General features: G+C 40.9%; 1 protein-coding gene across 1 annotated transcript in view; it reads right to left on the bottom strand.

Annotated features, from left to right (window-relative positions):
• The window catches only part of ralgapa1 (Ral GTPase activating protein catalytic subunit alpha 1), a 69,539-nt gene that overhangs the window by 19,569 nt on the left and 37,754 nt on the right, over nucleotides 1-12,216 (bottom strand). Inside the window, exons 41-43 of the mRNA XM_073482861.1 lie at nucleotides 11,406-11,561; nucleotides 8,900-9,058; nucleotides 6,799-6,926 (exon numbers count right to left, since the gene is read on the bottom strand). Of these exons, the coding sequence (XP_073338962.1) occupies nucleotides 6,799-6,926; nucleotides 8,900-9,058; nucleotides 11,406-11,561 (443 nt within the window). The remainder of the gene's footprint in view (nucleotides 1-6,798; nucleotides 6,927-8,899; nucleotides 9,059-11,405; nucleotides 11,562-12,216) is intronic.

Here is a 12,216-nt window from a genome sequence, read left to right as displayed (position 1 = left end):
TTATTTCTCACTCCAAAAAGATGCAATCTGCTGACAATTTTGTATGTATTTATGTCTGATGTAAAAAAAAAAAATGTAAAAATATATTTTTTAAATTAAATATCAGAAATCTTGATGATATTTTAATGTACCCTCATTGCTGATTTCATAATTGTACAATTCCATCAAATGCAGCAGGATGCACTGTGAGGACAGGCAGCAGAGCAGCTTTTTTTTGATGGGTATAGTGCAGCTCAGGGAAGGTTAAGGATAACATGACCCCATTTCGGTATCAGCAATAACAAAATGTCTTCAATTTGTAAGGTTTTGCCCTCACCTTTCTACCATGGTGAGGAACACACACTCCTTGTCACACACGGCAGATTGTAGCCTCGCTGGGACAATAGGCTCTATTGTGGGAGCTGGCAAAGAGAAGGCAGGCAGGCCGCTAGGCGTTTGGCTGCTCTTGGTGAATGTGTGTGTGTGGATATGGGGGATAATAGCGCTACATGCCCAGAGCTGCCATCATTTCACTGGGAACAGAGTGTGAAAGAGAGGGAAAGGCAGCGACACACACACGCACAGAAAACACACACACAAACACAGCATCGCTATCACACTGAGCCATATGCTGACCCCAGCCTCAGTGCAGCTATCTCTGCCAATCAACTACTAGAGGGGATGTCCCATACACACACACACACACACACACACACACACACACACACACACACACACACACACACACACACACACACACACACACACACACACACACAGTACAAACAGTAGCTCTAATCCTGAGAGTGAAATATATACACACGCAACATAAACACCATGAAATACACAAGTGTAAATGGAGTGATCATATATACATTTGAAAATTCATGCACACAAACACACATACACACATTCACACTTGCTGGAACTTGAGCGTGCATGTGTGTGTGCGTATGTAGCAGCTTAGTGTCTCTCCAACATTGTTCCCCCGAACCACAATCACCCAGGAGCAGATGGAGGACGGCCACAGCTTTCTCTTTCTCACACACACATTAACCTCCAACTAACATGCACACCCTCACATGGACCAACACCTAACACATACAAATGTCTCACACACACACACACGCACACGCACACACACACACACACACACACAGTGTTATCAGATGATAGAGCAGCTGTAGGAGATCTAGCGAGGTGAATCTTGGCCAAAGTAGTCGACGAGTCCACAGTACTGGCTAAAGAACTCGGGGAAACAAAAGCGATTTAACTTTTAACGCATAGTATGAAACTTCTGCCACTATGGATCCCTTAATCAAAACAATGAGCAACCACCATAGCCGATGAAAATCTACACTATCTGATGTGACTCGGGCAGAAATGTTCATTTACGTTATGTTTAGTCATATTTGTGACTTTCTTCCTTACGCTCTGACGTATCTGGAGGTATGCGTTCTACTGAGTGCTATTCTAGGTTTTAATTTAGTTTAGTTTTTTTTGGCCTGATGCTTATTTAATGAAATCAATACCTTGCTATAATCAGGCTATTATGTTATCAACTGTGCTTTGAAATTCCATATTTCAAATGAAAGCTAGTATTATTCAAAACCGTTTTTAGTGTTAACGACTGCTATGAAAAGCCAAAACCCAACATTTTACTTCATCTCTCGCTACTTCTTTACTTCCTGATTTCCTTTCCTAATGCGCACTTAAATCCTTTGAAATGGCTCACATATCAATAGTTTTTAAACTTTTAAAAAGTCTCAATAATTTCCTGTAACAGGTGCATACAGTAGATTTAAACAAACCTTACTCAAACTGGAGTAAAAAGTGCCTTTGCTGGGGACTATTTTCAGCTGATGATTAATACACACGTGTGTCCATGATAGTTTGGAAGCATGTTACCCAGTCCAAAACTGTGGCTCATTGATGTTGTTTTATAGTAGCGATGACGCTCTGTGATACAGAGGAAAAAGATAAATCAGGCTTTAGTAGTTATTGGTTTTGTTTTTAGACATACAAATTGTTTACAGTAACACAAACAAAAAAGTGAGTGTTTCAGCCTCTTCTTTGTTCTTTTTGAGGTATTAAGTTGGAATTTATCTTTTCCTGATATGATCCATACACAGTGATAGGTTCAGGAGCTTAAGGAGTAGTGACCCCAAAATGTCATTCAGCGGTTTGTTTCTTACTTTAACCTGGTCTAATCTATGGGTTTAGTGGGATTGATTCCACTGTGGTGGGCTACAGGAGGAATCCATTTTTTGTCTGCATTGATTAAAGATTTGCTGCTGTGTGTGCCAGTCATCAGAGCGTAGAGAAGTTTAAAACCTACTGTGTGTTGCAATTCACTGTTACATGTGAATATAGTGAAAGATGTATGGAGGGGGGCACATATGTGTGTGTATGCATTGTGGAGTCTTGGATTGCATTTCTTGCTGCAATGAGCTGATATGTGAGATAGAGCTGTACTTACATACAGCTGCCCCAGCAGCCTGGCACTGTGTGTGTGTGTGTGTGTGTGTGTGTGTGTGCTGTTGGATGGCTCTAGTCATGGTGCATGAAAGATCAGAGAGAGAGAGAAGGCAGATGGACCGCCCTGAGGGCCAGGAGAACCAGAGAGACAGACAGAGAGGGAGAGACAGAAAAAGAAAGAAGAGAAAAATGCCAGTTAACCACTGACACGGTTAGCCCTGCCAGCCTTCTTCCCATCTCTCTTCCCCCATTTGATTCTGTGTCAGACCCTCTGTGAGGATACTTGATGTTACAATGCTGCACTGAAACACAGTTGACACACAGCTTCATGAGGCACTTCAGGGGCACACAAGGACATCTAAACCCTCACGTGGAGTTGTGTACAAATCTCCAGGAATGTCTTGTCTTATATGACCCAAAAATGCTTAAAGTTAGGGTTGTACTAAATCTCATACACTAGAAGCTTTGTCAACATAAATACATGTAAGCTCATCAAATACAGCCATGAAATAGAATTGATGCTTTGGGGTTATATGCCTTTGAGTACCAGTCAAGGTGTAGTTAACATCCATGTCTAGGCATCACATCTAGTGAATACTTTCAAGGAATTTAATAAAAAGTATTAAGTTTAGTTCTTGGAGAAAAGGTAAAGTTATCAGTACAATTCCAGTGAATAATTTCCCCCAAATGACAATATCATAATTAAAAATGTTTCAAATTAATTTGTTTGATTTTGTTTTTTTTTTAAAACTCCGAACTGAACTTAACAGTACAGTGCAGAAGTTTGATGTGACCAACACTTGCGTGTGCAAAAGGGGAATTGTAACCTAGGTAACAATCTCACAAAGTCTTGCCTAATCTTTATCTGCAACTGTGCAAAAATTCTGGGTTTAAACAGAATGAACAGATATGCAAAAAAGCTGTGCAGCACATGAATGTTGATTTAGAATTTGAATGTCAAAGTTATGAATGAAGCTTTGAACTTTTCGATACAGCCCTGGTAAAAGCGTTGCATTTTATTTACCTGTAAGGTTCCACCTCTGTCGCTGATCCTATACTTCATACCTGAATTGCTTTAATTTCTTTTAAATTCAGTAGTTACGGCACAAGATCACAAACTTCACAAACTCAGTTTCACAGTTTACAAGGCACTCTTAAAAGTATCTTACAAATTGTTACAATTTTCAGAGGACAATGATAGTTAAAAAGAAGAAAAAGTGGAAAAACACCAATATGACAGAAATAGGAGAAACAGATGCACAGAGATTAGGAAGTTAAGAGAAACGAGAGAGAAAACAGACAAAGAATTAGAGAAATGATGATAAGAGTTATACAAGACAGCAGGAGAAAGAAAAATTAGGGCACAACAAGACGAAGACGGATGTTGAGACAGAGATGCTGAACTGGAGAGAGAAAAGAGGTAGAAGAGGAAAGAAAGGAGGAGTGACAGAAGCAGAGGGCAGAGCTGGGAGGGAGAGGCAGAGAGACAGAAGAGGAGAGGAGAGAGGTGTGTGTAGCAGAGAGATGGGGAGTCAATAATGACTGATTACTGTAATTCAGCCTGTCAGAGACATCGACCTGCTGCTACCACCAATCAATACACACCAGGACACTCGCAGACACACACAAACACCTCAAAACGAGCATGTGCCTCACATGTGTGTCATCAAGCAAGTGTACAGCATCACACACACATACTGCATATATGTAAACACACACAACTTCACAAAAATGTAGGAAAAAAACACACAACTTTAAAGATGTCTACATGTCTGCACACTCACACTGATACAGGGACATTAATATGTGCGGGTGCACGCGCGCACACACACACACACATACACATACACACACACACACAAACACACACGTACAAACACACACACACACACACACACACAAACACACACACATACAAACACACACAAACACACACACACATACACAAACACACATACACACACACAAACACACACACACACACACACACACACACATACATACAAACACACACACACATACAAACACACACACACACACACACATACATACAAACACACACACACATACACACACACACACACACACACACACACACACACACACACACACACGTACAAACACAAAGGGGTCGGGGGGTGTTAGGTACGAGCTACAGCCCCACACTGGGCCAAACAATCACAAAGTCTCTGCCTTGCTGGGTGGATGAGGCAGAGCAAAATGGCTTCTTGAACCCTTCCCTCCTTCCCCCACTCCCCCCGCACTCTTTCCACCTTCTTGGCCAGCGAACACTCACATTATCTCTCTGAAAAGAGGAGAGAGGGGGACAGGGAAGAAGATGGAGGAAAGATGGATAGAAAGACAAGGGTTGAGAGAAAATCAAATGAGAGAAAGTTTGACAAGAGGAGAGAAAGAGAACATAGAGATGAAGGACATGAGGCAAGTGGAGAGTAAAGACAAAGAGGGAGCATAGTGAAGGAGAGATGGAAGAAGGGACGAGAGACAAAGGGACAAACAAGGACAAAGAGAGGGCAGAGGAAGGAGACAGGATATCAAGAGGAGAATTTAGATGAGATACAGGTAAAATAATGATAGGAAAAGGAGGGTGTTGGTTTAATAGAACGTGGCTCTGTTCTGAATCTGAACCTAAGATTGGGTGAGAAAACATGGGGCTTATATCAAATTAACAGACTACACATTTATGCCAGTACCAGCTGAGTGAGATGTCTTTACTTTAGTCAGTGTTGTTGTGGGGTAATTATCATTATGGATTGTACACCTAGCAATTTTATGGCTGTTTATCCACTGCGTGTCTCCTACAGTTAGTCTAGGGTATCTTTATGGTCACTGTGTGGCTACCTGTTACAGCTGCCACTGAAATCTTGGCTTGAGAGGCCTAAGCATGTTTTGAAAAGATCTTGATCTTCCACATACAATGCATAAAAGACTTCCCTCAGAGTGTTATGGTCGTCACATATGTCACTGGCATCTATCAATCTTTGTAAGCAGCTGTCACATGGGCTGTAGGATGAGCCTGCAATAGCTAATGATCTCATAAGACAAACAGACAGACAAGGTGAAAACAATAACAGCTACGCTAGAGTGGAGAGGAATGATTTGAACAAGGTTACAGTGATCTGCAACCTCTGTATCTGTATCTTGCATGGTCGTGATGCTATCGCACCAACAAAAATCTGTCCAGATAGACAGAGATATGAAGACCTGGCAAAGTACTCAAAACTCTCTCCTTTGCAATAATGACACACACAAACACAGACTCACAAGTAAACAGCTGTCACTGGTAACAATACCCTATTTAAAAACAAAACAACACAAACAAACAAACCCTATGAATATGCCCTACATGATCCCAGGTTACAGGTATAATAACTTGACCTTTATATGCTCAAGAGGATGCTACTATGTCCTGTGCTGAAACATTGCTTCTTTAATTTACGATGAATTCATACAATTAACAATCATAAACCTTGTTTAATTTACCTGGATATGAGGGGCAGGAATAAAGGAAAAGAAGAAAAGAACAGAGAGACAAGCAGGCAGACAGGAAGCATGATAAGGGGATCAAATTGCTTTAAGTGCTGCTTAGAAGAAATTCCAATGATGAGTCAGTAGCTCAGCTCGCCTCAACAGGGGACACTGTCACTTCACAATGGTGGTTGTGTGTTCCTCTGAGGAGCTTGTGTCCATGCGAGTGTAATCATCTGTCCGCATTTGTTAGAATGAAGAGTGTGCGTGAGTGTGGACACATGTCTGTAAGTGAGTGTGCATGACTGTGTGTGAGAGCAGAGAGCAGAGCCCCTCGTTTAGAAACAGCGTTAGAGAGGAGAGTCATCGATAAGTATCGACCGCTGGGCTTCTTCCAACCAAACTACCATCGCATCGGATCAAGCAGACAGACTGTATACACACCTGTCTGTCTGTTTCTCTTTCTCTCCTGCACACACATACACATACACACACCGGCTGTGTGTCACAACTTTGTCTGCTTGGCTGTGCACGGCAAACTCACACACTTGATATATTGCACTTCAGAGCCAACTAAATACAGCTCTATCACACTAGCACTTATACTCTGAAAGCCAAAAAGCACTGGACATTGATTTGCTATTCTTAACACTTGAGCTGAGTGATACGTTACATTCTTGCTCACACATACATGTACAAGATTTCAACAATTGACACAATGGTGCAGATATATGCCAACAAGTTTGAGAAGCTAAAGAGAAGTGACTATGGTACAAAAAATGGCTTCTGTGACCTACCTTTGAATTCTGATCATGTTTTTTTGCATAGTCTTGAGTTGGGTTTTCAAAAGGATACAAGTTCTGGTACAGGGGAATGAGGGATTTTAGAGCTCGACTGGCATTGATAGCTGTGGCTCTGACCATGGTGGGCAAAATCTTCATGTCCACTATGGCACCGTCAAACAGCGGACCAAAGAATGGCACCTAAAGACACAAAGACAAGCAGAAAAACAGGCATTTAAGCAGGAATAAGAAGTCATCAAGACATTTTAAAATTAACAATGAATTGTCAGCCAATGAAAACCTTGGCAAAGACATACATTACTCAATATTTTTATGAAACAAAACAATCTCTGGGAGCCAATGGTTTTTGACTGAACCATATACTATTTGATTCAGGCTATGGCTTTCTGATTTAATCCCTTACTTTGCTTGTGGAATCCACCAAAGAGATTAATGTCAGGCTTTTTATTGAATTATTTGTAGACCAGGTCTCTGAGCCATGCACTCTATGACTGAATACAGTGCTTTCAGGACGACAACACAGGGAATATCTTATCTAACTTGTTTTTGGATTCATGATAATTCAATATTTTTGCTTGTAGAATGAATGACACAGAATATGGTTATGTTATTAGTGCTGTGGTATCTATGTCATACAGAAAAAGCAGCATTTTATTGTGTTAGGTCTTGTTTGAAATAGAATTATGCTATCAGTGCTGTGGAATTAATGTCTGTGTGTTTTAGACTGATACATTAACCAGATACATTAACCAGAGCAGCACGACTCAGAGCAAGACTCTTTCTAGGATTGTTTATCAATATGGGTGCATATCTGTATAGTTTGGTAAGACACAAAATGACAATTTCATACCGACCTTTGTCAATATTCATACAACATAAAGGCTCAATCATCAATAGAATACCAGTACTAATATACAAGTATAATAGTGTGACATGATTCTGTCAACTATGTGTCTGGAAACTGCTATATTTGGATGACTGACTGGTTTCTCGTTTATTGCTTGCAAAGGGCTAAAGGCTAAAGGGTCTTCCACACCAAGAATGATAACTATGACGATATGAGCATCCACAGTAAGGAATGATAACGTTCTGTAAACAGTAGTGCCAAACACACCCTGCGCGCTCCAGCTGTGTCACCAAGTTCAGAAAACTGATACTGATGACGTGTTACTGCTGTACGTAGAGACATACTATAAGAAAAGCAAAAAGAAAACTAGAGGGATATGGGTGAATGAAATTCCTGTCGTCTCTTGAATACAAATTTTAATCATCCTTTCACATGAATCAATATAGTCAGGACAAAACAAACTTTAGAGACCCCATCAGCTCCAAAGACCGTTTGACAGTATGTCTCATGGTGTGGACGGCCCTTGATAACTGACTTTTGACCATATTAACAGGACTAATCTGTCTCATTCGCATTTCAGCATTTAAACAATAGTAGGAGTCTACAGCCATGCTAGCAGCTCTATAAGGCTACATTTAGGTACAGTGGTGCTTTAAGATAAAGGTTAATATCATGCTAACAAGCTGATGTTTAGCAGGTATGTTTACCATTTTCACGATCTTAGTGTTGTGTGTTAGCATGCTAAGATTAGCACTAAACACAAGAACTGAGGCTAAATAAGGGGAATGTTATTTGTTTTTGCAGATATTTGGTCATAAACCAAAGAACTGGACGAATACATTTGTGACCTGATAATGGCATCAAACAAAAAAGTTAAGGGATTACCAATGTTATTACAAGTTAGATGAATGTGGGGACCATATTTCATGAGAATCCATCCAATGGTCATTGAGACATTTCACTGAAGACTATAAATACCACTATCATGGTGGTACTACAGGAAAAGTGGGATTCATCTTTTGGGGCCATGAATGTTCGTACCCATCTTCACAAGAAGCCATCTAAAAGTTCTGATAGTGCAATCCATAGAATTAAAATCAAATTACACTGATTGGCTAATGATTCACTCTGTAATTACACAACAGGTGACAAGTATAAATGTTACCGATTAGCCCAGAGGGAGAGTCAATTATCATCCTGGGGTTTTAATGATGAGTTTAAAGGATTCTGAGGAAACAGTGAAAAGCAAAGGTATTGAATAGCAGCACAAAACACTGAAAGCCCAAAATCGAAAGAAGATATTTACCTCTGGTTTTTTGAGTATATGGATGGAGTACATGCGGTTCTTCATGGGGTAGATGACGATTAGCACATCTCCAAACTCTGTGGGGATGATCCCTCGACGGTAGTCTCTGGAATGCTCTGACCAAACAATGTGGACCTCGTCATTACCCAGGTGTCGAAGCTGGAGGGGGGGAGAGAGAGAGAGGGAGGGGTAGGGGTGGAACAGAAAAGAGAAATGAATACAAGAAATATACTCAAAACGGAATGAACATCTCACATTTTTCTTTATTGCAGCATAAACAACACAACCAAAGTCTGTGCCAGACATAGCTTAAACACACAATCACACACACACACACGGGGAAGATGGGCTGTATCCATCATAAGCCCAAGGCTTTTGATTTTGTGTGTATGTGCTTTAGGTGGCCCTGGGGGTGATGGAGTGAGTGTGTGAAGATGGAGAGTGGACACGAAGACAGAGTGAAGCTCCGCAAAGATGGAGTACGGGCTGGAAGACGGATGGGATCAAGTCTGAAGCTGTGTGATTCTGTGTGTGTGGTTCACTTTCACTCTGTCATTAACCTTGATGTCTGCCAAAATACACACACACCCACACCCACACCCACACACACAGACATCTCTCTACTTGTCTGGTGTGACACACTATTCTTGGCCTTGGCCCTGAGACAAACACATTACAGATATTTCCTTTAAAATGTGTGTTTAACTAGAATCAGTTGTGTGTTTTGTCCTCTGTCGAGATGTTAAAAGAAGTGTGATTTTTCTGCATAAGCAGCAGGGCTTTGTTTACCCCAAAACCTGTCCAAATTTCATTTGACGGTGTATCAGGATGCGCAGTTTAATGAAACTCTATTTTGTTTGTACACACACACAACACACTTAAATCTCATATAAGCATGAGGTTGAATTAATTAATATGGAGGCCTGTGGGACTTGTGCACAAGTTACCTTATTCATCATGTTTGGAAGTGACTTCACCCACTTGCCAAGATGACACTACTTGAATTTCAAATTTAAATTATGGGTTTAATTAGCCTGATATTTTCTTAACTAGTGATACATTAACTTGATATATTAAGCAGAGTCTGGAAAACACGCGATGAATAGAGATGTTCTTATCAAGTTTTGATTAAAATTAATCTTTTAGAGGCACTTTCCTCCGATGGTGCTTGCAATTCAAAGTGTCAGTAGCACCCACAATGCACAGCTCTGCCATTATCGCATGAGTCTGAGCTGTATTTTTGGGTGTCAGAAAAATTATGTGGCACAGTATAACAGGGTAAAGTGGAGTCTAGGTGTCTGATGTGTTTCTGACTGTTAGTATCACTATTCAAAACTATTTCAGTGATGAAGATGAGAGTGATGTCATCTCTGATGCCACAATCAGTTGGTGTAATGCAGCTTTAATCCTTTTAATCATGTATCAAGCAGATGTGGTATGAGAGGGAGCAGAACACACACAGCAAAGAGTGAGAACTGGACAAATGCCCTGCAATGGACCCACTGCAGCGTGTGTGTGTGTATAGGTGTGTGTGAGTGATTGTGTGTGTGAGTGTTTGTGTGTGTGGCAGGAGGATGGATGATAAATGCCTGCCAGTATGGACATGTGTATGTCTGTCAGTTTAACCTCTCTGTGGACACATTTGTCAAACTGTGAGTGTATGTGTTTGTAAATCGGTGTGCTCGCTAACCTGTGCGTGTGTAAGCGTGTGTGTGTGCTTCGGTGTCCAACATTAACACAAATTTATAGTTGTGTGATTATTTGAGCAGACTGATGTGAATAAAGCCCTCGGCGGATGTGTGTTTGTGTCAAGTTAAACAGGTTTATAGTGTGTGTGAGTGTGTGTGTGTGTATGCAAGTAAGCGTGTTTGATGGGGCCATCAGCTGATCAGGGAGACGGATGGTGTCGGACCAGGCGCCGATAATCCAATCAGGAGCCTGCAGCGACGTGATAGGCCGAGAAGCAGGAAGTATGATCTGATTAAAGGGACATTATGGCCATGTGCAGAGCGCCCAGTGCCTGGGGGTTGACAGGTGTGCACACACGCACACACACAGAAGCACACACACAATAAACCTGCCTGCCTAGACACTGATACAAGACTACACCATGCACAAACACAGACATGATTGCTGCTAAGAATCACTGGAGACATTGGTGTGCTTTAGAAACACTAACGTCAACAGATTGGTGTGTGTGTTTGTGTGTGTGTGTGTGTGTGTGCGTGTGTGCGTGTCTTGCAGCGACCTTCCATTCAAGGCAAAGAAAGAGATTTAGAGGGAGGAAAGAGGGAGAAATCAAAAGGGAAGGACAGAGATAAGAGGAGCACAAAAGATTTTTGTCTCCTGCCCTCTCACTGCACACCTCCCCTCATTAAATAAAAGGAGTGAAACATGCAACAACATTAAGTATGATCATTATCATTATTTACTCATTCTATCTCATTTCTATACTGTGTAAAAATCCCAGACAAGAGGTAAGACCAGTCAGATAGGTGTGTGTTACCTTCTTAGTGAGGTTGTGGTCCTGGTCATGAGGCATGCGGGTGGAGACATGATAGATGACCTCAGTAGTAGAGGTGGCGTAGTACGGTGTAGTCTGGCCTGTGCTGCGATTCCTCTGGAGACCTCCCATGAAGCCACAGTGAGTAGTGAGGTCCACCTTAGGGATAAAACACACACACACACTATAACATGCAGGATACACTGAAAATATTATCTCTCTCTCCAGCCATTTACTGCCTGAAGAGACTGGAATAAAAAATAATAAAATGACTAACTTCAGATTCCTCTGAACTCTTCAACCAGCAATTCAGATATCAGATATGGATCATTCCATACCAACTCACCTAGGGCCTCCCAGTTCACGTCATGGATGTTCTTGAAAAAATTCACGTTTGAAGTTCTGTTAAAATCATGGGACTTTGCAAAATCCTATAGCTGTACGCCAAAAACCTTTTAGGATATGACTTTTTGAAGTTTGGGCCTCTGAACTAATTTTTAGCATTCTTGTGTTTTTTTGTGTGTATTCTGAGCCTTATTCGCTTATTTTTCACTGTTTTGGATTTAAATTTGTCCTGAACATCCAAGAGACCCTAAGGAAACTTGGCAACATGTACTCATTTAAACATTTGTTGCTGAATACTTACAGAAATCAAATTATTAACAGCAAGTCATATTTTTACCCAAACAAAGAATCTGTCATTTTCAAAAATTCATATCTCCACTAGTTTTCACTTTCTTGCAACCACATTTTAGTTCTGTGTAGTATTAATGGAGTTCTGTCACATTCAGATTATTTGGTTCTGCTGCATAAA

Source organism: Pagrus major, chromosome 16, assembly GCF_040436345.1.
Source record: "Pagrus major chromosome 16, Pma_NU_1.0".
Taxonomy (NCBI): Eukaryota; Metazoa; Chordata; class Actinopteri; order Spariformes; family Sparidae; genus Pagrus; species Pagrus major.
Note: the sequence above shows the minus strand (reverse complement) of the source record. Positions and strands in the feature narration are given on the sequence as shown.